Below are 23,070 nucleotides of genomic sequence, written 5' to 3'. Positions count from 1 at the left end.
TATACTAATGGGAATAAACAAAAGGAGACATATACCGATAGATCCGCTGCTAGGCTGGAGAGAAACCGCCTTCTTCCGGGACGCTGACGCAGCCGCTCGAAGTAAGTACATTGTCGATTTACAGCCTCGCAGGCGTGCGAATCCGCCACGTCAACAGGACGACGACCTACAAATGAAAGCATGTGAATATACGCCTACCTGATCACCGCTTATCAATTTAATTCTCCGGCCGCTGTTGGTGCATCTAAGCAAGGGACAATCCGCGGGGGAAGAGGAGCCGCGCCTCCGTTCGAAGTCTGAACGCTATACTGGGGCCCAGCTAAGCAGATGCGGGCAGGGAGTAGGTATAAGTGCCCTGGTCTCTGGGTTTGGAACAATCCAACTGCTGGAAAATCTTCAAACCTTCTTATCCTCGCTGCCAAGCAGAGCGTCGCCGAGTTGCCTTATCTCGGCCTAGAATATCGCGGCGAATGGAGAGAGAAGAACATCTGTCAGCACGCGCCGATGGTTTCGGAGTCAGCGGAGACGACATGGACCAGCGCTTTGCTCACGACAGGTCAGGTGGGTGTCAAAAAACGGACTCGGGGGACAATTCTCGAAACAACTACGGGTATGATACGCACTAAGGGGGCTAGCAAAGTCGATCCGGACGGCCCCGCCCACATGAGCTCAGGAACAATGGCCCCCCCAGCGCCTCTCTCCCTTTCCTCCACCCCCCCCCCTTCCCCGGCCAGCTCGTCTGCCATGAAGGTTCTGCAAAAGGAGCAAACAGTAGCCAATCTAGAGGAAGAAGGATATGCGTACGCCGCCCTGACGGGCCTCGCTAAAGCACCGAACGGGCAGGTTGAAGCAGCGGACGGGGTCAAACAGGCCGCCACCACCACCTCACCATCTCCCCTCTTCCAGGCCCCTCTCAATCTCCCCAAAGACACCCACCCCACGCAGCCCCAGGCCCGTCGCCAGACCCACGACATCGGCCCCGGCCGCCCTCATCCTCTTATACCCCGCCGCGTCGCACACCCCTCCCGCGCCCAAGAGCCGCACATGCCGCCCCAGCTTCCCCTCCTTCTCGTCCAGCATCCGCCGGATGGTGTGCACGTTGCCCAGGGCGAGGGGGTGCAGCGGGGCGCCGGCCATGCCACCTAACCCTGTGCCGGGCAGCACGGGCGAAGGGTGCTGCGAGTCTGGCGCTGACGGCGACAAGAGGAGGCAGGAGCCGAGCGTGTTAGTGGCCGTGATGAAAGAGATTGGGCAGGAACCGCCTTCGTCGGGGGTGGCCGCTTCGAGGGCGGAGATGAGGGACTGATATTGGGTTGCGTAAGTGTAGGGCGGAGTTTTCAACCCGACGGGGATGCGCGGAATGTTGTCATTGGCGGTTTCCGTGATGGCTTGGCGGAGGTGGCTTAGGTAAGTCGAGAGGCCTTCTTCGGAATAGGCCGGCGGTGGGCGGTTTGGGATGTTGGGGCAACTTAGGTTGATCTCCATGGCCAGCGGAAACTGCACGTCTTGAGCCGCGGAGGCTACGAGCTTGTAGCTGACCGCTATGTCCTCGGGCGTACCGGTAACCGAGACAATGAAACCTTTTCTGGACTTGGTGGGCAGTTCGGCTGATATGGTCTTGATAAAGCCGAGGTAGGTTTCCAGGGTGAGTGGGCTGTAGCCGAAAGAGTTGAGGCTTGCGCTGTGGGCTGTGCCGGCCAGGGATGCGTCAAAGAAGGCATATTGATGCCTGTCCGGGTTGTGGTCAAAACCTCTGACGAGGGACGTGCGGGTGGTCACGGCGCCTGTTGACGGACAGGCGTAGAGATCTCGGAGGTCGTCGACGGTTGTGGCCCAAGGGCACGCCGTGTTGATCAGCGGCGGATAGATCTCGAAAAGGGGAGACGCTGAGCCCATGGTAGTGTGAGTCGAGGTCGTCAAGTCTTCTGCGAGCCTGGCTATACGAGCTGTGGCTTCGTGGTGTCCTTCTGGGCAGTCAGTCAGTTCGTCTTTTCGAGTCTGGTTCGCAGCTCATATTACAGCTCATATTATCATGCTACTGCCGCGGGGTTCCTTCGAGATAAGATAAGGGATGAAGGATGACCCCGCTCAGAGATATAGATCTGGTCAATCTTCAGGCCGGGCACGGCGGTTGAGTCGGGAGTCACGAGCAAAAAAGTCTCACACACCGCGAAGATTGGGTCCCCAGTACGGTGCCATCAAAACATGTCATCAATTGTCTTGTCAGAGTCCTGCCTGATCAGATCAACCATGCCCTGTTATTTTTTCCCTTTGTGAGCACGGAATCAATGTGACGGAGAGATGAATCAGTATTACCTCGGGCATGATGGGCCTCCCATCGTCCCCCTTCACGTAGCGGAACGGCATCTCTGTGCTTTCGTGCTCGTCGAATCTGAGTTCCGGGTGATCCAGGTAGGGAATCTCCTTCAGGGGCGCTAGAGCAAAAAGTCAGCTGCAACTCCAATGGACCAGAAGTGACGCAGACCGACTTTTGCCTTCTACGACCAGGCGAGTGACTCTGACCGCCGTATCGGTGGTCATCTGGACCGGCCCCAGGCGGCGGCCTTCGAAACCCTTCTTCCGGAGCTCAGAAGTCCGGTCTCTGGGGGGATCGTCGCCTGAGCCACGTTAGCGATTGCTTGAGCGGTAGTGAGGTAGAGCGAGGTGGAGGAAACATGTGTACCCAGTATTCCACCAAAGAGAAAGACGTCAAACTTATCCCCGTCCTCGGGCGAGAGATCACTCGCGGCAGCCGGATCAAGCAGGCACACTCGTGACTTATCAGCAGCATACAGCTCCTCCACGCCCCTAGTCTCGGCCGTGAAGGCAGGGATCTCTCTCAGCGCATCGGGAACCTTGAATTCCGGGGGAAGCGAAGACAGGCAGAACTTGGCCCCGGCGTCCTGCGACTCGCGGGCGATGGCGAGGTACTCCAGCTCCGACCAGGCCCCGAGCTCAGGATCCAAGTGCTCGACGATGTACGTTTTGCTGCTCGACGCCATTGTCACCGATGGGGTATTTTACTGAGTTACTAATTAACTCGCAGAAGCCGATAACGAAGCGCCGTGGCAGCCGTCCGGGGTGTTGCTCTGCGAAAGAACCTCCACGACAACTACAATAGGAACGGGCGTAGCGAACGCAGCGAGGAAATTTTAGCTTTCCTGCTAACAATACCCGGTGGTTAGTTACTGACTAATTAGTTCAGGACTACCACCTGTCTCCCGACAGGTGGGGCCAAAACCCCCGGACATGCCAATATAGCCGGACAGGTACGCGTCCAAATCCGTGTCCAATTTTATCAGCCAACTCCCTATATTCGAAGACACAACCACTGCCACAAGCCCAATTTAACCACTTTCCTGTATACGATGCCTCTGACCGACCATATCCAGGAACCAGCCAGTATACGGGCCGCCAAATGGCTCCTTGCCGCTCAAGCTCGCCACCAAACCAGCCGTTTACCCTATAGAAAGCAACCTAGTATTCGGCACGCGGCTTAGCTATTCAAGACTAGAAAGACCTAGGTTGGCCGGCACTTGAAGTCTTTGAAGGATACTAGACTTCTAGCTACTAGTAGTAACATAGTTAGAAGACCTCGGTCGCTTCGAAACGATAAAGATTCTGCCCTCGAAGGATACGCGTACTGGCTTATCGAATCTGGTTCTCTCGCTACCAAAGATCTTCTCTAGGATGCTACCAACCGTTTACGGGTACGTCGCGATCCTCCCTGCCCTCCTGTTAATAAGCACTGGTAGTCGCGTTGGAAATAGGATTATCTATGGTTTTAGCTGATATTCTTTAAACTAGTCAAAGTAAACCGACTCTTGGCTAAGTAGTAGGTAGAAGAACTAGAGATATTCTTTAATAAGCTTGAGGATACTATTGAAAGCTTTAAGATTATTATATCTGGCTATTGGAATATAGACAAGACTAGATATATACTTATACTGTTAAATAGGTGGTTTAAGATCTTAATAGTTAAAATAGATAAGAAGAAGAAGGTTAGTATCTTCCTCTTTTCTAAGTGTTAGTTTAGAATACTAACTATAATATTTTATTAGCTAGAGATTTTAGACCTTTATAACCAAGAGTTAATAAGTATAATTAGCGTTAGAAATACTATTAGTGATACTATCTTAGTATTCTATATCTTTAAATAGTAGCTATTAGAAGATTAGGATGTTAAAGGTCTTAATAAGGAGATATAATTCTATAAGTTAGAGATAGTATTTAATAATGCTAAGATTATAATAGATTAGATATAACATTTTAATAAATACTCCTTTACCGTCTATACTAAGTTCTAGTAATATGGTATAAGCTTCGAGAAATGGTTTAGTTATAACTATTATAACTATAGTCCTACTCTTAGTATATACTTTGTTAACCTAGATGACATTACCCCTAAAGATTCGGTCTATATATCTATACTATTAGAAGAACGTATATACTAACTGCTTATCCTAGATAACTTTATAGGATATTATAACCTTAAACTTTATAAATATTACCTCTTGTTCGACATTATTATTATCTTCCTCCCTCCCTATTTAATATACTTTATCTAGCTAATAGATATAGGAGTCTTTCGCTATCTTAAGGAAGTATATTAATAATATCTCTGGTAGGTAGTTCGAAATAGCAATCTTACGTTTACCTAGGCAGACTTTATTAGAGGATTCTAGGAAATCTAGGATACTAGTTTCAAACGCCAAAATATTATAGCAGGATTTAAAAAGACTAGTCTTTTTCTACCAAACTAACATATTATAATAGACTAGATTAGGGAGAAAGTATTATCTAATACGAGCGTTAGATATCCTATAATAATTCCTAATAACGAGCAATAGGTATATACAAAAAAAGGTATTAACTATATTTAAGAGCAGTATCTTAAGCTTTTTAGTTTACTAATATAAGAACACTTTCGGGATATTATATTAATAGTTAATAAGGGTTAGCTAGTATATAAACATCTAAATAACTTTACTAAGGACAAGAGAGCCTGTCTAGCCATACTATCTACTAAGAAAATACAAAGCTAACTTGTCAAGCTAATAGGAGAGGTTATAATAAGTATAACCATCTAGCAGATTTAACGGTTTTAGGAGATCCGAGCTTAGAAGAGTACTAAGGCAATTCGAGATACTAGCCGAAAAGCTACCTATATTACTATTAAGCAGATTAAACAAGAGTATAAGGAGGAATACGAAGTCTAGAAAAGGCGCCTAGAGAACAAGATTCCTAGTACTAATAGGCATCGCCTTCGTATAGTAACCTTTACCAAATTCCTAGAAAAGACTAACAAGAATAACTATCTTCCTCTTAACGATAACGACCCTCTCTAGGTTCTACCAAAGGAGCGTTAGCTACTAGTATTTTTCGACTTTAGAGATAGAAAAGAAGTCCTAATCCCCTGGTTAGCTAAGAAGCCGTTATTAGAAGTCAAACTCCTATCCCCTGAACATCCTAGGATATAGATTGGCGGCGTAACTATAATGTCAATTGACGATAGCGATAATAACAGATTTAACTTTATAGATAGTAAAGATGGGCAGGAAGAGGATATCAAGTCACTATCTCTATCTAGGGTTAAGAAGGAGTCTCTATATATAGCTATTATCAAGGATATTAGGAGGTTTAAGAAGTAACAAGCCTACAAGTCTATAGTAGTAACGCTAGAGACAGAAGATAATAACCATCACTAGGAGGCTGAAAGAGAAGGTATAAGAGAAGGTACTACTATAATTAAGAGCGTTAAGAGCGATAGGGATAGGGGGTATGATATAGAGGGAGAGGGAGACGAAGGCGAGTTATATGACCTATTGTTTGACTAGTTACAACCGGGTGGAATTGAATTTTACTACGTTTTTGAGCTTTTCAGAGCCTAGTTTACAATTGAACTATTTGTAGCTATTTGAGGCTGTTATTGCGATGGTAATTGAACTTGATGGCACCTTTTGCAAAGACGTGATTGTATAGGAAATTTGGTGGCGATATGTCCGGCTATATTGGCATGTCCGGGGGTTTTGGCCCCACCTGTCGGGAGACAGGTGGTAGTCCTGAACTAATTAGTTAGCAACTAACCACCGGGTAGAAGTTGGTGGCTGCAGTGATGCCAAGAAGGTTGGAGCCGGCAGATCGGGTCCTACTTAACTAACTGGTTCCGAGGGGTCTCAGGGACTAGCTGCTTGACATTTTAACTAAGTTACAGCGTACTATTCGGATCGGACTTGACTTCTCTTTATCATAATCAATGAAGAACCTGATTCGTCCAAGCCACATCTCGAAGCATAGTTATCAGAGATTCTGCTTCGATTGTCAGGCAGACACGATTGATTCGGGGAATGCGGCTGTGCTATTCAGGCTCTGTTCTGGAAGGAGCGTGGCGTCAGCTTTGTTCAGGGCGTTCCTGGCCCATTTCCTTTTTTTTATTGGGTTCAGCTCGGTGAAACATTCTAAACAGTTTGCGCTTGCGCCAGACGTAGAATAACGAGGCCTGCACATAGAAGGTATGTTCATACATAACTACAGTACTTACATACAATACCTTGCATGCCTCGTTGAGTGATTTAGGTACCAGAACTACACAGTTTCTTCTGTATTCCTGGTATTACTCGTCGTAATCCGTACATACATAGTAGTGTACGGAGTGCTACCCGAACTGTGGAACTGTGGAGATTAACTATCTGGGCCCTGCCACATTGCGCCCACCTTTCCGTCCCGCTTAGGTTAGCACACACGCCAAGACGCAGTGTGGCATTCGCAATCAACAGCCGGATACAGCCCCATCCTTGTCTCAGGACACATCTGCAACACTTGTCCTGGTCCAGTTGCCTCTTTGCCTCCTCTCAGCTTCACGTCGCCTCGATGACTGGCACTGGCACCGCTAGCTAGCCAGCAAGTTCCCCCGCTCCTTTCTTTTACCTTTCTTTTATATTTTCCTTTTTACCTTATTGCAACCGGGCCGGGGCACGTTTTTACCCCCGCGCATCGGCGCAAAACGATCATGGCTCCCAGTCAGTCATGGACGGGCTGGAGGCGCCTGTCTGCCATCATCGCCGCGCTGGCCCTGCCATGGACGGCGACGCTAGCGGTCGCCGACAAGTCCGCAGGCGACTACTTCGTCCATTCCCTTCCAGGCGCTCCCGAGCAGCCTGTGATGAAGATGCATGCTGGGTAAGCTCCGAAATGCTAGTGCAAAGATGCAGCGCAGGTTTAGTCTAACCACTGGTTCAAGGCACGTTGAAATCACCCCCGAACACAACGGCAACATCTTCTTTTGGCATTTCCAGAACTTGCACATTGCGAACAAGCAGCGGACGGTCATCTGGCTGAACGGCGGGCCGGGATGCAGCTCTGAGGACGGCGCGCTGATGGAGATTGGGCCTTACCGATTGAAGGACGACAAGACGCTTGTCTACAACGACGGAGCATGGAACGAGTTTGCCAACGTCTTGTTTGTCGACAATCCCGTCGGTACCGGATTCAGCTACGTCGACACAGACTCGTTCGTCCACGAGCTGGACGAGATGGCCAAGCAATTCATTATCTTCCTGGAGAAGTGGTATGCTCTGTTTCCAGAGTATGAACACGACGACGTGCGTTTTCCCTGTCTCATGGTGTTCCCCCCTTCCATCACTTGCTAACTTGCCCACCCAGATCTATTTTGCTGGAGAGTCGTACGCGGGCCAGTATATCCCTTACATTGCGAAGCACATCCTCGCGCGGAACAAGCTCCCGGAAACGAAGCACAAGTGGAACCTGAAGGGCCTGCTCATCGGTAATGGATGGATCTCGCCACCAGAGCAGTACGAAGCATATCTCCAATTCGCATTCGAAAAGGGCCTAGTGCAAAAGGGGAGCGACATTGCCAACAAACTCGAGGTCCAGCTGCGCATCTGCCAGAAACAGCTCGCGATCGGCGAGAGCGCTGTCGACAACGAGGACTGCGAGAAAGTTCTTCAGGATATCCTGCAGCTGACGGCTACCCGCAACAAGGACAACAAGCTAGAGTGCTACAACATGTATGACGTGCGCCTGAAGGACACGTACCCGTCCTGCGGCATGAACTGGCCGCCCGACCTGAAACACGCGGCGCCGTACCTCCGTCGCAGGGACGTTATCGAAGCGCTCCATATCAACCCCAACAAGGTGACAGGCTGGGTCGAATGTGACGGCCAAGTCAGCCGCAACTTCCGCCCCGTCAAATCTAAGCCCTCGATCGACCTTCTGCCGGACATCCTGAGAGAGGTGCCCGTCTTACTCTTCTCGGGGGCTGAAGACCTCATCTGCAATCACTTGGGCACCGAAGCTCTGATCAGCCGCATGTCCTGGAACGGCGGCCGCGGCTTCGAACTGTCCCCGGGCACGTGGGCGCCCCGCCGCGACTGGACGTTTGAGGGCGAGGACGCCGGCTTCTGGCAGGAGGCGCGCAACCTGACATACGTGGTCTTCTACAACGCCAGCCACATGGTTCCCTTTGACTATCCGCGCCGCACGCGCGACATGCTCGACCGCTTCATGGGCGTCGACATTAGCTCCATCGGCGGCAAGCCCACCGACTCGCGGCTCGACGGCGAGAAGGGCCCCGAGACGACGGTCGGCGGGACCGCGGGCAACAGCACCGCCAACCAGGAGGCCGAGAAGGCCAAGCTCAACGCTGCCAAGTGGGAGGCCTACCGCCGGTCGGGCGAGATTGTGCTAGTCATTGTCGCCGTCTCCGCGACGGCGTGGGGATATTTCATCTGGCGGGAGCGGCGCAAGAGGCGCGGGTACCAGGGCCTCGCGGGCGAGGAGGCTGGGTCCTCCAGGATGGCGGTGTTTCGGAACTCGCCTGGTGGAAGGGGCGGCAGGCGGGATGTTGAGGCCGGAGATTTCGACGAGACGCAGCTGGATTCGCTTCGTGCGCGCCCGCCTGCTGAGGGACAGGCAGATCCGAGGTACAGCCTCGGGGCGGATAGCGATGACGACAAAGAGGAGGAGGAGGAGGAGGAGGAGGAGGAGGAGGGCAGTGCTGGAAAGGCAAAGGAAAACGGGGCGGGCAAGACCACTGGGAGTTCATGATATGTTTTGGTTAAGGGTGAAATACTAGTTTCCCTGCTCACACATATGTACATAGGGCATTCATGGATGGTTTGTTGTCGAATGACGAGCGGCTCATGATGCAGATGGGAAATGCACAAAGGTTTCAATACCCGTCGAGTCCGCCTCTCCTGGGAGGTTAAGCCCCCGGAGGGCTGTAGTAATCCGTCCGTAAGAGACAAACCAATTTCTGTTGAATGGCAACTAATCGGACAGCTCTTCTCTATTCCGGTTCAACTGGTTTCTTGAGGAGGTCTCCCTTGCTGTGTTGCCAATGGTGTGCATTTGCTCAAGTATGTTTGGCTGCTCGGCTCAAATCCAGAGCCAGACGAGTTGGTCTCCAGCGACCTCAGAACCAGATCGAGTGGCTCACAGAGGAGAAACGGGGAAGCTGTCCCGCGTGTTAAACATCAGGGAATTGCGCTTTACCTGTTGAGCATCAAATTAGACTTGGAGCAGAAACCTCCCCTGCTCGCGATGGCAAGAGTGAGTTGCAGTTGCGAAGAGAACATTCTTTCTAGGGAACGAGGCAGCAAGTAGACCTACTGGAGGGAAAGACAACACACGAACACGAACTGAATATCACCACAAAAGAGCACTTGAAAGACGGGGTAGTATTTGAAAAAAAAAAAAAAAAAAAAAACAAAGTAACTCTAACGGTCTGGTCTTCATCATTTACATCACATCATTCACTCAGACAGAGCTTCTTCCTGGCAGTTGATTCGGCCTGAAGATGCTACCCTACAGCGTACGTGGGAAGCATAGGATCTAGCGGTGCATACCGCCGGCCGTCCTGCACTCTCGGCACGGATGGAAGCACATCAAATTACATTGCTTCACACACGGACCAATCCTTCGTCACTTTACGCCACTTATGTTTCGTATTGGCGAGTGACGGCTCGAATGACCTCAAGATATCGCCATTCCCTTCAACTGTGTCTGCAGCTGAGCATGAACGGTTGCCCATTCTCTTACAGCTGGACAGCGTTGTTCAAGATCTTGACCTCCTCTCCCGGTTTCTGCCCAATTGTCAGCCACTAACGTTCGCGATCAAAGAAATAGAAGCAGAGGCACTCAAGGTATGCGTACGAATGCGGGTAGGCCAATGTAGGGGCAGTCAGAGCACCGGAACGCGTCCCCCAGGTAGCAGCTACCGCAGGATCCCGTCTTGCCCTGGACCGTGAAGTCGAGCTCGTTCAGGTCCTCCGACTTGAGCTTGAGCGCGTTCAACTTGCTGTCGGCCTTGGCGCGACGCGCCTTGTCCTCGGATTCCAGCCTTGCCGCGAGACCACATGTGCTAAGGTGCGTACGTACCCGTTAGCTTCTTCATTTGCACGAGTTGTTGGGCCGGGGAAGGGGGGTAGGCTTGGGAGGAGGCCATACCAGTCCTTGCATGCCCGTCTCTTCTTGCCCGGCTGGGGCCGGCACTCGGGCGGCTGCTCAATCGGCCGCCGCAGGTCTTCCTCCGTGAGCAGTGTATCCTCGTCGATGACGTCGTCGTCGTCCTCGGCATCCAGGTCGAGATCGTCGCTGAGATCCACAAACCCGACTCCGGCCGGCGCGCCGTTACTGCCATTAGCAGCAGCAGGAGCAGGAGCAGTGGCCGGCTTGATGCCCGCCCCGTTGGCCGTTGTCTTGTTGTTCTTGTTGTTCTTGCCCGCCCCAAGCCGCAGCGGCACAACCTCTTCCTCGGCATACTCCGGCTTCACGAACCCGTCCCCCCCGGCATCGGCGACCAGCCCCGCCAGGACCGCCTCCCGACCCTCGGGCTCGCCGCTAGCGCCCACCCCCAGGCTCCCGTCCTCGCTCCTGACCCGGCCGCCGGCCCGCACGGCGGGCACGAGCCTCGTCCAGACGGCGCGGTCGCGCAGCAGCGCGGCCGCCTCGGAGCGCCGCGCGCCGTCCGGGTCGGTCAGCACCAGCACCAGGTCGTAGGTGGCGGCGGGCAGCGAGACGAACCCCGCGGCGAGGCGGTCGAGCATCTGCAGGTCGGTGGTCACCCGCGGGTAGGCGGCGAACAGCTCCGAGAGGCGGTCCTCGCGCGCGGCCAGAGACGGGGGCGCCAGGAGGAGGGTGCGCTTTCCCGTGCTTGGTGTTGATGTTGTCGTCGTCGTTGTTGTTGTGGATTGCCCCGCGGTGGGGGGGTTGAAGTCGGGGGTTAAATCAAGGCCGGGAGCCATCTTCAGGCCGAAACTTTTTGGTGGCGTTGCGTTGCGGATCGGGGAGTATGGCAATGGTGGGGTTGGCGAGATGTCGAGCAGGCGGAGGTAAACGAAAGGCGAAGTTTGTGAGCGAGACAGGAGAGAGAGAGAGTGTGTGTGTGTGCGCGCGATTCCGAGGAATTCGCGATCGCGTTCTGGTGGTTATCAATCTGGAATACCCTCTCAAAAAAGGAGGGGTGACCGCGATAAGATTGGTAATGGCAGGAATTTTCCGTGGAGTTGCTCGCTGTGACAGCGGAGATGTTCTCACTAGACCCTGCCACCCAATCGTGCGCATTACCAATCATCGGAATCGCCACTAACTAATACAGCACAGTGCCGCGGGGCGATCCGGTGGGCTGGCGTTCCGCTGTTAAGTCAAGGGTTCTACGGGCGAGAAAGCTACCCAGAATGACTTTCCGTACCTTGTGGCGTATCGAACTGCTCAGCTCGCGGCCCTCCAGACTCGAGAAACGGCCTGTTGCAAGCTTCCTTGGGTGTTAGTTATAGACACCTGCCCCGACCGAGGACAGATCAAAGATTAGCCACAGTCTCGTCTGCTGATGGATACGCGGTCACTTGCCTGCACTGTAAGCAACTGGGCGCAGTCAAAGGTGGCCGATATCGGCATGCGCCTCATTCGGCAGACCGAAAGCCCATTGAATAAGCTGAGCATTATGACGAACTCATTGCTTGTAATCTGTACTAGTTACATAGATTCCTTTCCAGGTAGTACCTTAAGTAATCAGATACTGATACTGGCTCGTAGTTATGCAAAAGAACACAACGTTCCAAGCCCCATTGCTGAGGGGCCGTCTCAGAGCCGCTGCGGGGAGTGCCAAGACATATCATGTTCCATCAGTGAGGGGACTACCAGCCCTTCCCAGCAATGAATTGCCCATTTGCCTGTGCAGTTGGCAAACGGCAGAGGCAATCTAGGAAGCAGAAGAATCGTGATGCAAATGTGCACAAATGAAGAATGAAGAGAGCGCGTAAGTGCGCTGTAAGGGACACCGTGTCAGGGACACCGTGTTCTCCAACTTTCGTCGAAAAATAGCAGTGATGACAGCTCTGTTTACGCATTAATGTTTTCCGAAGGACGCGCAAACGCAATAGCTTCTTTGAGTCGAATCCTTGGTCTATCAGATACCAATTTGGAAGGCGAGACTGGGGACCCGCGAGCGTGCCGAGTCATCACGTTGCCTAATGGGCCGAGATCACGCCAGTTGCGGCATGCCAGGGTGAGTCTGGCCTGATCGAAAACGTCCGCAGCAATTGTATGTACACGTATATGCGAACAAGTATGGCAATGTTTACTTCCTCCTTGATACGGCGGCAAACAGAGAGAAACCTCAACTACACTAGAACTCTCTACAAAGCAGTGACTGCCCTGAGCTTAGCACATAAACTTCCTTGAATCAATTCATCCTAAAGATCGAAGCTTCCAGTGCATGCAGGAGCCCGTGCCTGCCGGAGACAGCCGGCAAGTGGCGCTAGCCATTAGCAGCATAGTGTCACGCTACCCCGCAAAATGCTTCGTCCTAGAGAACCAGGGTCCCTGAAAACGAGTGGAGAGGCTGATGTCACCCGCTTCTCCAGCACGCCCTCAACACGAGAGGATACGGTCGAGAACCAGGGCACTCGAGGGACAGCACAGCATGTCAAAGGCCCTCAATGTTGTCAATCTGAAATGCGACGCCGTACGAATCCTACTTGTAGTATTGGTAAATGAGACGATACGATCTAGGACTCTAGCATGTTCAAGTGCAGATCGCGAAGTTAAGTGACCGTCAGCCCAGACTCATACACCCAATGTACCCGCTTACACCATATCACGCGACACCCAACGCCTCCTCGACTCCCCGCTACTGCGGTGTTCCACGCCAGCCCCCCCTTGTTCTTGCCTTTTGGAGCTGCTCGCCTGATCGAATCGAGCTGTGACTGGTCGGCACCAAGTCGCCCATTGAGAGTTTGACCTGTTGCCTTAAAGAGATGGCAGCTCCCATCTTCTACCTCTCTATTTCTTCTCGTGTCTCGATCCATCAACCATCCATCAAACGTTTGCCATCCATTGACTTGTTCCATCCAATTCATCACCGAATGCTCGTTTAGCGCTTGTGCATCCCGCCTTCGTCACTAGAAGACAGTTTCCTGACTGCTGTCACTTTCTGACATCCACGACATCTCTCAGGGTACATAGAGCCCCTCCTCCCCCTCCTTCCGTTGTCTAAACGCATACCTGTCCGAGAAGCGACCCCGCATCGTCTGCATGATGCTGACTTTGGCCGCAGTGGAACATACAACGACCTGCATTCAGCCCTCTTCCATCTCGCTATCGAGTACAAGCTCGTCAAGAGTAAGGCTCAACTCCTGCTGTCGGATGACATCATGAGCGGAGCAGCTAACAAGCGCTCTTTCGTGTAGTGACTCGCTCTCACAAGTTCAACGACAAGGACCATGCCGGCCTGGCCGACGGCACCGCTGTTCCGCATGAACCGCTGCCGAAATACTTTGCCAAGCATGGATTTCCCGATGCCGACCCCAAAAAGACGAAGAAGAACGGCGCTGGTCGAGCCAACTGGTAAGCCGAGTTTTTCTTCCATCGCAATATCTCCGTCACGATACAGTCTACTTACACATAGTACAGGGGCAATGCCGGCGACGAAGTTCTAGATGAAGATTTCAATTTTCACAACGCACGCCGTCGGTCCAATAGCAGCAGTCTGTCGAGCAACCTTGACAACTTCAAGACCAAGTTTGAGGTCAATGAGCCTGAGCCCGTGTTCGAAGAGAGCATGGGTGCCGAGGAAGAGGAGAACAAGACCGTGAGCCCGTCAAGCGCCTCGAGCGTTGATGACAACAAGGCGCACTAAGAAGTGTGAGATGTAAGAGATGACGGGGGATTTCTCGGTGTGTGAGGAAGTCACCTGCGAACATGATATGCGGGAATCCATCTTTATGGCGGAGGGCGTCTCTGGCTGGCTGAATGATCTAGCAAGGGAAATGCCTTCTATTTGACTTTCCCACACGATAGGTACGCTCATGCTTCGACATGGATTTGCGATGCTACCGTTAGCGTACCTTAATGTACACTAGTCTCGATTGATTTCAACGGACGTGGTCCGGTATGGCAACTTGACTGCCACACTAATGTTACTGGACCCCTACCGGTCCGACGTTCCAAGCATCGGAAGCTCTTCCAAAATGCTTTCTTGAAAAGGTTTATTTGCGTCGGGTTGCATACAACTGCCGCTCTACATCGTGCTACCTTTACCTTCATTATCTAGCACCGAGAACCAACCTCGCAGGCTTGGATGTTGATCCCTCGACTTTGATCCTTCCGATTCTCAGCCACGAGCCATTCGACATCCGCACAACGACGCCTTCCCCGTCAGCATCCACCCAGTACGGCAACGTGACACACTTGCTTTCCGTCCCCACTGTCCCGCCGTTCTTCCTCTGTTCCTCCTTGGTCCGAGATAGAGGCGTCTTCTCCACCCAGACAACTGTCCCATCGCCGTCAGAGTTCTCCCGGGCAGGGGCAGGGGCAGCATCAACATCAACAGCGGCGCCAGCGCGCGCTGCCGCTCGCCCCGGCGGTCCGGGAACGACTGACAGGTCCTCCAAGATCGCCCTCTTCTCGCTTGCGCTCCCCTTTCCTCCTGCTCCTCCTCCTCCTTCTTCTTCCCCCGCTCCATCATCTCTCCCTTTACCTTTCCTCCTCCCAGCCCCCTTGCCACGACTTCCGATCCGTACATGCGTCCAAAGCGAGCCGAGAACCCGGTGCCGCACCGCCACCTCGCGCGCGGCCTGCGACGTCCACAGCACCTGTCTGTCCTGCGGCGTTATCTTGGGCGCGTGCGTGGGCGGTGGTGGCGGTGGTGGGAACGCGTGGGGTGTCGTGGTGCGTTCTTGGCCGTTGTCTTCCTGCCGCTCCTTCTCCTCCTTCTTCTTCTCCTGCTGTTGCTGCAGATGCTTCTGCTGCTGCTGCTGCTGCTGCTGCCGTTCCGAAGGTAGCGGATCATATGGCCTGTACGGCGGCACGTACAGCCCCGCGCGGAGGGCCTGCACAAGCAGTTGGGCGCCCATCGGGGCGAGGATCTCGTGCAGCTGTTCCGGGGTGCATCCCTCGGGGATGGGGACCCCGGGCGCCGGCGTCTGGAGCAGGGGGATACCTGCGTCAAAGGCCTCCGGGGAGAGGGTCTGGATGGTTATGCCAGTGTAGTCGCGCTCAGCAAGGAGGGCGTGGTGAATCGGGGCAGGGCCGCGGAGGCTATTTCAAAGGTGCGGATTTGAAGATTAGAGCAAGGAACGAAACTTGAGGGGCAAGGAGAGAAGGAAAAAAAAAAAAAAAGAGAGAGAGAGGGGGGGGGAAGGGGGCGAAGGTGGAACTTGGGGCTTTAACAGCTTACTCTGGGAGGAGAGAAGGGTGGACGTTAAGACCGCCGTATTTGGAGGCGTTGATGAGGCGGGAAGGGACAAAGAGCCCAAAGGACACGGCTATGATGAGATTTATGGGCTCGCCGTTAGGTTGGGGCATCTGGCGGCGTCAACAAAAAAAGGATGGTCATCGCACGCAAGGGAGCAGATTCGTGGAGCTTACGTTCCAACCGGTGAAGGTGTCTCTCTCGTGTATTGGTAAGTCGAGCTGCTTGGCCAGGCCGCGGAGGGGAACTACTGCCGCATCAGAGCCCGTACGATGCTGTATCTTGTATTGTCGCCTCTTTACCTTCTCTCATCACCTTATATCCTCTCCCCGTTGGCTTGCCTGGTCTGACGACGACATCGATGGATCGGATGAGCGTGGAATTGATCTTGTGCTCATCGTGCAGGGCCTGCAACGATGCACAGCTGAACTCGTCCGAGCCACAAAATAGGACTCGTAGAGGGTCGGAATTTTTGAAACCCGTACCATACGGTCGCCGCCATGGTATTCGTCTCGCAACTGTTCGCAGTGAGGACCGAGCGCGTCGCGATAGGAGCATTTTCTCTTTCTTATTGCTGCCAAGCTCTGGCCGCCCCTCAAGCCATCTAGTGCCCTAGACCAGTGATGTTCTCATCTGTCGGTCAGTCACACCCAAACCTGACTCATCCAGGAGATGTTCGTCCGGCAGATTTGGAGTGTTGTGGTGCTTGGAATGCAAGTAGTCCGTACTCTCTGTGGGTATGTGACGAGTCTGAGAATGAAAGTCGCTGCCAAGACTCGCTGCTGGCCCCACTTTTCTCAGCACTCCCATGCTTCATCGCAGGGTCAACACAAGGACCCTACGGATACAAGTCGACTCTCGCTCACCCCTGGTGGTGGCGTGCCAACTGCGAGGGCCATACCATACACTGAGCCCAACCAAGTGGCACCCTTCATCAAATATCTTGTCTTTTGATGCTGGACTCCCCCCTTCCTCCGTTTCTCGCAATTATCATCCCACATCACCCCCCTCTCCATCTACCACCTCCCAGCGGCACGCAACCGCCCACTGCCCGCCGAGCTCAACATCCCACGCCGGGGGGTCAACAGCCACCACCGCTCCAGGCGCAACCTTCCTCGGGTTCCCTCCGCCTTTGCCCCCTCCCAAACCCTCGATGTTGCCTCCACCAGCCAGGATCACTCTCGTTCTGCCGTCCGGGCCTTTCGCACACTCTCCATCCAGGACCTTCCCGGATACCAAAGTCATTCCCGGGCCCCCACGGGAAACCTCCTCGACCACAAGCTTCACCACGCCATCACAGCCACCGCCGGCAGCTGCCGTGGACCGTAAAGTAGAAGACGTGGCCTTCACCTCTCCCCTTCTGTCAAGCTCGCCTTTGACGTCCACCAGCCAATCCCGTAGCTCTGCAGCCAGCCCGCCGGGGAGATACTTCGTGCCGCGCCGCTGTGGGGAAAAGAGATCCGCTGCCAGGTAGACCTCTGGGTCAGAGGGTAGTCTATCTGGGGGTTCGGTGAGTTTAAAACGCGGTGCTGTGCGCGGAAGTGCGTCCTTGGTGCCGGTGGTGGGTTTGGGCGTGGCTTTCTGGTCGGTTGCTCCCCTGCTGGGTTCACTTCCTGAGCCGTCTAGCTCGGATGCTTCGTCTGTTTTAACTGTCGTGAATTGGCTGTGGGTTGGTGAGGAGGTAATGGATTGAGTGGATGAGATGACTGGGTCTCTGTCACCCTCATCCTCGACATCCGAGTAGTACGACACGATATGGTCACCTGGTGCATCGTAGAGGATCTCGAGGTCGCTGTCTTGCGATCCTTGAGAGTTTACTACCAGGTCTGCTTCAGTCCCGCACGATGCTATTGATATTCGCCTGCGTTTGGGGGAGCGTCCCTCTGTGAGCTCTCCAGGCGAGGGCGATTGGGGGACAAGTGACGAGTCAAACTCGATGGGCTCGGGGAGCGTGGCATGGCCATTGGGTGACGAAGACGGTGATCCATATTTGGGGGAAACAGGCGAGCTATCATCGATTATGTCCTGCGTCGAGCGGTTCCTAGGCGCTCTGGACTTGATGGCCAGCGCGGGGGTTGCGAAAGCCGCCGTAGCCTGCGTTGCGGATGGCCTCGGTGTAGCAGTCGCAAAACGCGGGGTGACAAAGAATTGGCTTGACCCGCGTGGATAATTTTGATTTTGCGTCTGATTTTCACATTGCTGTGTGCTTGGCTTCTTAGAAGACAAGAAACGGGAAGGAGCGGGAGTCTGAGATGAAGGGATCAGTCGTTAGGCTTCAACTTGAGGGACACAATCTACTCACTGCTGGTGGCAGCACCATCACTAGATCAGACTACAATGACTCTTCGGTACCAGTCGTCGTGAAAATAAACGGTTTAATTCGGAAGAACAGCTGAAGAGTGTATACGCGTTGCAAAGAGAGACGGCAACATCGCGGCCATGGTGCTCGATGTGGGAAAGCACCCTAACCCTAACCCGATATGTCATCCATCTGGCGCGTTGCATGTCAGAGTTACGAAAGCCGTGGTGGTAATTTACGATCTGGCCTGTGCGCTCAATGTTGCCATTAAACAGCAGTGGCAGCGCGCGACCGCGCTCCAACAAAAACAGGCGCGCCGCGTGCAAGGGTCCGCGTCTGGCATTTACGGATCCGTACATACATCCACTGCAACACTATCCTACCGGGGAGCCCATCTGCTCGCCCCTCTCTAGCCGTGACATAACCAACTCCGGTCAAAATCTGTCATCCTACTTTTCTGCTCAGACTCATCGAAGGACAAATCTTCTACACCTCACCAAACATTGACCTCAGCAATGTTCGCGGCGATGCCCCAAACCCCGCCAACTTTCCCCTTCGGCCGACCTGGCCCAGGGCAACAGAGCGACTACCGGCCTGCCTTTTCGTCGCCCCTCTCCTCCTCCCCAATTCGAGCGTCCTCGCTATCGCCACCACCACTGCCCCAATCTCGACAACAACCGCTCTCACCATGCCGATCCACCTTCCTCAACACTCTCCCGCGACAGACTCAGTCCTCCCCAATTATGGGGGGCGGGCGACAATCGTCGCCGTCATCGTCCTTCTTCTCGGGCAGCGAGAACAACCAGTCAAGCAATAGCAAGTTACGCTTCGCCTCGCGGAACCCGCGTCCCAACCCCGTGCTCAAGCGGCGAGAGGACGCCCAAGAGAGCCGTCGCCGGCTCTTCTTCCAGAACGTGCGGCAGCGGCAGGAGGACAAGAGGTGGGAGATGCGCGGAGGCGAGGACGAGGTTGGCTTTTTCTTTTCTTTTCTTTTTTTCCTCCCTTGCACACCCCTCCCTCCCTCCTTCCTTCACTCTTCCGTGCTTGAATCTCCTTTCTTTGCGTAGAATCTACCAAATATCGAAAGCTGACCCGAACCCCTAGCTCCTCAAGCTCGAATGGTTGCGTCTCCAGCGCGAGCGGGCCCAGGCCAGAGAGGCCGAAGTCGCGCAGTACCTTGGGACACTGGACGCCGACTTGGCGGCCCAGGAGGAAGAGGAGATCCGGATGCAAGAGAAGCATGCCAGGCAGGACTTGGACGCGTTGATGGCGGATGCCGTTGCGCAGCAAGAAGAGGCCGAGATAGAGGCGCTTCTTTCGGCGCTTGAGGGGCAAGAAGAGTCGTCGCAGTCGCCCGCGCAATTCTCGGACGATGAAGACTATGATGGGCTGTTTATGGATCTCATTCAACAGGAGCAGGGCGAGCAGGAAATGGGGCATTCACAGGATGTGGAGATGACCTGAGTGCCGGAAACGGACTGTTCTGGTCTGGTGTACTATACATAATGCATTGGCCGGAGTTTGGGCGTGTCATCGGCTAGACGGGAGGGCGTTTTGGGACTATTTATAACGGATCGGATCAACGTGTTGAGACCTGATGGTATATTATGGGAAGGGTATATCCCGTATCCTAATTGAACCTGGCAACCTGACCTTCCTTTCAAGCGGCCACAAAAGCACCTATTGGGGATTGCACGACTCGTCCGGCATGTTAAGTACGTCCTGGGCCGAGGGCATCTCCCCGACAAGATCTGACGGCGGCGACCCGGAGGCTTGCATCTGTGGCGACAGTTAGGAGGGCACGGCCATGGGATTTAGGTCCTGGGTATCTCCCACCTTCTGCATCCGGTCGAGAATGTATTCTCGATCAGCCGCGTTCGAGTCCGAGAATGTCGGCTCCTCAAACTTTTGAACAATCTCCCTGACCAGCACCTGCTGCTCCTCGTACCGCTTGAACTCTTCCGCTGGTGTCTTGTCCCGGTTCTTCTCCAGCCACTCGGGAAACTTGTCATCAAGCTCCTTCATGGGCTCATAGAGGATCTCCTTGTTGGTGAGTTGCTCCATCATGCCCATCAGCATCTTGGAGAACTCCTCCTCGCTCCCCTCGCCGTCGAAGCCTCCGTTCTGCATCTGCTTCAAGAGCTCCGCAAGAAAATCGTCCGACCCTTCAGCCGCCGCCGCGGCCGTCGCCTGCTCGCCCGAAGCTTGCATGCGCTCCATCGTGCGGCGGATGGTTTCTTGGAACGAAGCTTCGGCGCCAGTAGGACCTGATTTTGAGGAGCTGCTGCCGGCCGCTGGTGGGGTTGGGGCTGACGAGGCTGGGTCCGCGTTTGCTGATGCCGCAGCGCCCAGCTCTTTGAATATGCTCTCGAACTGCGCCTGCATCTCCGGCTGGAGGGGCACCGTCAGTGGGCGCCAACATACCACATCCTCGACGGGTTGCACGTACCGATTTCTCCAACTCCCCTAGCAAATCGGCCATGCCAGCTTCAAGCTGCTTTGCGAATTCCTCCTCAGACAGAGCCTCCTCCGCGGTGGCGCCAGCAGCAGGAGCCGCGGCTGGCCCTGGCGGGGCTTCTGGCTTTTGTGCGTCGATCTTCACCGTCGAGAACTCATTGAGCATCTCTAGACATGAGCATTAGCCCCGTGATCCCCTCATATCCTATGCGCTAGCAGCAACTTGCCGTCAAGGTCGTCGAGGTCATCCTCGTCCGGGTCAGGGACGTCGTCCACATCCTCGAGTGTTGCTGCGGTCTTCTGTTTCGTTTGCTCAGTTGGTACAACCTTCTCTGCCTCGTTCTGAGGAGCGCCGGTATCGCTGGCGCCCGACGCCATTGCATCAAGGTACCAGAAAGGTTGCGTTGGGTAAGGTTATGAGCGCAAAGGCCGGGGCGCGCGTGTACCGAGGTTAGATGGGGGTTGGATCCCCACGTTGAGGATGCAGGAGCAGGGTCGCAACGGATTGGTTTATCGCATCGAGCTCTTCCCAAAAGAGCTGGTCGGGCGGCGTGGGGTGACGAAAGTAACCCGTAAGGTAATATTGGACTGTCAACTAGAAACACACGTTGGAGAAAATGCTAAGAGTTGGGTAAATGGGGGCAAGAGATGATGCATGCCGTGGGGATGTGCATGTGCAGCATGTGCTCGACCCGGGCGTCCCTCATGCTCCACCACCGAGGTCCCTTTGGGGCCGTCCCGCTCCCGGATTCTAGGAACCGAGAAGAGGGTCTGGAAGAACCACCCTGTCCCGCATCAAAGGATCCTGGCCTGCTTGCCTCTTTGTAGCTATGGCTTCAGCACATCGGTCCCCAGATCCCGGCGCTGGTCGATCCAATCATCCACCGTTTCGCTCTCTACGCAGCGCTGATCCGCGACGTCGGTTCTTTTTCGTATGACCAGATGTAGATGGTGGGGTGTGCCACCAGCCCGGACTACTATGTAAGGTACCGGGTAGTACCTCTTCTCGTCGCATTCTGGGCGCACTTGTTTAAATGATTCTACGCAGACTTCTTATCCGGGCGTGGCATTCTTTCAGGAGAGGGTGAGTTCCTAAAGCAAACCGAAGAGAGTAACTAACTCCCTACCTCACCTATCGATTATACGACCTCAAGCAAGTACCTAAGGTAAGGCATTTACCTCCTTTTGATAACCGGCACCCCGCGAAAGAGACCCCGGAGAGTTGCCCCGCAGTGAAAAGGGCTCGGAGGAAGGTAGCGTATTCCGTACAGGGTACAGAACTTCTAACGAACTACACTAGTGAATTGCAGTGCATGCATGCATGGAGAACCAGCTGTTCTCCGCCTTCCATTTCGGGGCTGTGACAGAACACACAAATTGGTCCGTGCGGGCGCCCGAATTTCTGCCTTCCAAGTGCGTTCCCGTCACGCCGTCTCGCAGCTCCCCTCACTGCGTTCCAGAATTCCGGGCGACAGCACTCTTTCCCCACTTGCGTGGCGCTCATTGCATTGCGCCCTGGCTCAGGAGTGCAACCGAACCGTTGCCAGCTGCCACCATTTTCCTTTCTCTCGTTATCTAGTCTGCCCACGGCTTCTGGCGGCAGCCGACGACCTGGCCCTTCTGACATCCGAACCATTGGAGAACACCCCATATCGATCGAAGTTCCATAACAACTGCCAACATGTCGCTATGCCAAAATCGTCTGCAGGAGGAGCGGTACGTCAACCGTCGCTGTGCTTCCGGTACCCGCGCGCGCGACAGCCTCACTAACTTGGCGTCCACGGTTTAGCAAGCAGTGGCGCAAGGACCATCCGTTCGGCTTCTATGCTCGGCCGCAGAAGAATGCCCAGGGCGTGCTTGACCTCAAGGTCTGGGAGTGTGGTATCCCAGGCAAAGAGAAGACCATCTGGGAAGGCGGCCTGTTCAAGCTGGTGGTGACATTTCCCGACGGTACGCGGCACCCTTTCCTGCGGTTCTTTTATGGAAATGTTTTACACTAACTAATCACTCGTCTCATACAGAGTATCCCACGAAACCCCCCAAGTGTAAGTAGCCCGGCCGTTGTGCGCCGACGTTGAAGCGCGGGAGAACCACACGACTAACATTCGCCCTTTCTGTAGGCAAATTTACGCCGCCTCTCTTCCACCCGAACGTCTACCCATCCGGCACCGTCTGTTTGTCGATTCTGAACGAAGAAGAGGCGTGGAAACCGGCGATTACCATCAAGCAGATCCTGCTCGGCGTCCAGGACCTCCTCAACGACCCCAACCCAGAATCTCCCGCTCAGGCCGAGGCATACAACATGTACAAGAAAGACAGAGCGCAGTACGAGAGGCGTATCAGGCAGATTGTGCGGGAGAATGCCGCGCCATGAAAGGGTCTTGCAGGACTACGTCTTGCGCACGGCCGAAGGGATAGAACCGGGTATGGAATTCTGATTACGGAGTTATGGGATACCAATGGCGTGGGGGCGATTACAGCATTTGGAGTTCAGACGGCACGACATCATCGGAATCTTCTTCTACTGCGGGTTACGAAACGCTTGATCTTGGATCCAGGGGAGGCTGAGGGGTGGGATGAGATACGCCGTAGGCAGAATTAT

The 23,070-nt window shown here is 54.0% G+C and overlaps 10 protein-coding genes across 10 annotated transcripts; 4 read left to right on the top strand and 6 right to left on the bottom strand.

Annotated features, from left to right (window-relative positions):
* Positions 1–724: 724 nt before the first annotated feature.
* On the bottom strand, positions 725–2,266 carry P884DRAFT_259009 (uncharacterized protein). Its single transcript, XM_069441301.1, has one exon. It carries the CDS (start codon positions 1,894–1,896, stop codon positions 886–888), a length of 1,011 nt encoding a protein of 336 aa, XP_069298279.1. The 5' UTR covers positions 1,897–2,266; the 3' UTR covers positions 725–885.
* P884DRAFT_199024 (SAM-dependent RNA methyltransferase) lies at positions 2,199–3,002 on the bottom strand (the record flags this gene model as incomplete). The annotated part of the gene is made up of 4 exons (XM_069438207.1): positions 2,199–2,255; positions 2,317–2,435; positions 2,490–2,618; positions 2,684–3,002. The coding sequence occupies 4 exons, from the start codon at positions 3,000–3,002 to the stop codon at positions 2,199–2,201; spliced, it is 624 nt and encodes a 207-aa protein (XP_069298278.1).
* A 4,007-nt stretch (positions 3,003–7,009) lies between these two features.
* On the top strand, positions 7,010–9,066 carry P884DRAFT_198511 (Alpha/Beta hydrolase protein; the record flags this gene model as incomplete). The annotated part of the gene is made up of 3 exons (XM_069438147.1): positions 7,010–7,179; positions 7,241–7,601; positions 7,663–9,066. The coding sequence occupies 3 exons, from the start codon at positions 7,010–7,012 to the stop codon at positions 9,064–9,066; spliced, it is 1,935 nt and encodes a 644-aa protein (XP_069298277.1).
* Positions 9,067–9,773: 707 nt separating this feature from the next.
* P884DRAFT_324451 (cytokine-induced anti-apoptosis inhibitor 1, Fe-S biogenesis-domain-containing protein) lies at positions 9,774–11,714 on the bottom strand. Its single transcript, XM_069445456.1, has 3 exons — positions 10,468–11,714; positions 10,174–10,381; positions 9,774–10,103 (listed from the first exon to the last, which is right to left on the bottom strand). Exons 1-3 carry the CDS (start codon positions 11,262–11,264, stop codon positions 10,056–10,058), a joined length of 1,053 nt encoding a protein of 350 aa, XP_069298276.1. The 5' UTR covers positions 11,265–11,714; the 3' UTR covers positions 9,774–10,055.
* A 1,674-nt stretch (positions 11,715–13,388) lies between these two features.
* On the top strand, positions 13,389–14,550 carry P884DRAFT_242364 (uncharacterized protein). Its single transcript, XM_069440270.1, has 3 exons — positions 13,389–13,641; positions 13,710–13,866; positions 13,933–14,550. Coding segments are annotated over exons 1-3 (384 nt in total). The 5' UTR covers positions 13,389–13,640; the 3' UTR covers positions 14,159–14,550.
* Positions 14,551–14,553: 3 nt separating this feature from the next.
* On the bottom strand, positions 14,554–16,091 carry P884DRAFT_284665 (uncharacterized protein). Its single transcript, XM_069443726.1, has 2 exons — positions 15,698–16,091; positions 14,554–15,558 (listed from the first exon to the last, which is right to left on the bottom strand). The coding sequence occupies exons 1-2, from the start codon at positions 15,823–15,825 to the stop codon at positions 14,565–14,567; spliced, it is 1,122 nt and encodes a 373-aa protein (XP_069298274.1). The 5' UTR covers positions 15,826–16,091; the 3' UTR covers positions 14,554–14,564.
* Positions 16,092–16,702: 611 nt separating this feature from the next.
* On the bottom strand, positions 16,703–18,032 carry P884DRAFT_198838 (uncharacterized protein; the record flags this gene model as incomplete). Its single annotated transcript, XM_069438182.1, has 2 exons — positions 16,703–17,959; positions 18,015–18,032. The coding sequence occupies 2 exons, from the start codon at positions 18,030–18,032 to the stop codon at positions 16,703–16,705; spliced, it is 1,275 nt and encodes a 424-aa protein (XP_069298273.1).
* A 722-nt stretch (positions 18,033–18,754) lies between these two features.
* Positions 18,755–19,475, top strand: P884DRAFT_299345 (uncharacterized protein; the record flags this gene model as incomplete). The annotated part of the gene is made up of 2 exons (XM_069444682.1): positions 18,755–18,979; positions 19,116–19,475. The coding sequence occupies 2 exons, from the start codon at positions 18,755–18,757 to the stop codon at positions 19,473–19,475; spliced, it is 585 nt and encodes a 194-aa protein (XP_069298272.1).
* Positions 19,476–19,691: 216 nt separating this feature from the next.
* On the bottom strand, positions 19,692–20,846 carry P884DRAFT_277209 (Pex19 protein family-domain-containing protein; the record flags this gene model as incomplete). Its single annotated transcript, XM_069443048.1, has 4 exons — positions 19,692–19,790; positions 19,848–20,402; positions 20,461–20,636; positions 20,696–20,846. The coding sequence occupies 4 exons, from the start codon at positions 20,844–20,846 to the stop codon at positions 19,692–19,694; spliced, it is 981 nt and encodes a 326-aa protein (XP_069298271.1).
* Positions 20,847–22,149: 1,303 nt separating this feature from the next.
* On the top strand, positions 22,150–22,842 carry P884DRAFT_198761 (ubiquitin-conjugating enzyme/RWD-like protein; the record flags this gene model as incomplete). The annotated part of the gene is made up of 4 exons (XM_069438174.1): positions 22,150–22,184; positions 22,258–22,418; positions 22,490–22,513; positions 22,589–22,842. 4 exons carry the CDS (start codon positions 22,150–22,152, stop codon positions 22,840–22,842), a joined length of 474 nt encoding a protein of 157 aa, XP_069298270.1.
* Positions 22,843–23,070: the final 228 nt, after the last annotated feature.

This window comes from Thermothelomyces heterothallicus, assembly GCF_042370625.1.
Source record: "Thermothelomyces heterothallicus CBS 202.75 unplaced genomic scaffold P884_scaffold_9, whole genome shotgun sequence".
Lineage (NCBI taxonomy): Eukaryota > Fungi > Ascomycota > Sordariomycetes > Sordariales > Chaetomiaceae > Thermothelomyces > Thermothelomyces heterothallicus.
Note: the sequence above shows the minus strand (reverse complement) of the source record. Positions and strands in the feature narration are given on the sequence as shown.

What these genes read in the sequence shown, in the direction of transcription:
- P884DRAFT_259009 (XM_069441301.1), bottom strand. Translation starts at nt 1,896, where the DNA reads ATGGGCTCAGCGTCTCCCCTTTTCGAGATCTATCCGCCGCTGATCAAC.
- P884DRAFT_324451 (XM_069445456.1), bottom strand. Translation starts at nt 11,264, where the DNA reads ATGGCTCCCGGCCTTGATTTAACCCCCGACTTCAACCCCCCCACCGCG. An exon ending in AGACGGGCATGCAAGGACTG is followed by an intron (nt 10,382 to 10,467) that starts GTATGGCCTCCT and finishes TACGCACCTTAG; the next exon opens with CACATGTGGTCTCGCGGCAA. An exon ending in ACATTGGCCTACCCGCATTC is followed by an intron (nt 10,104 to 10,173) that starts GTACGCATACCT and finishes ACAATTGGGCAG; the next exon opens with AAACCGGGAGAGGAGGTCAA.
- P884DRAFT_242364 (XM_069440270.1), top strand. An exon ending in GGCGCTGGTCGAGCCAACTG is followed by an intron (nt 13,867 to 13,932) that starts GTAAGCCGAGTT and finishes CACATAGTACAG; the next exon opens with GGGCAATGCCGGCGACGAAG.
- P884DRAFT_284665 (XM_069443726.1), bottom strand. Translation starts at nt 15,825, where the DNA reads ATGCCCCAACCTAACGGCGAGCCCATAAATCTCATCATAGCCGTGTCC. An exon ending in CACCCTTCTCTCCTCCCAGA is followed by an intron (nt 15,559 to 15,697) that starts GTAAGCTGTTAA and finishes CCTTTGAAATAG; the next exon opens with CCTCCGCGGCCCTGCCCCGA.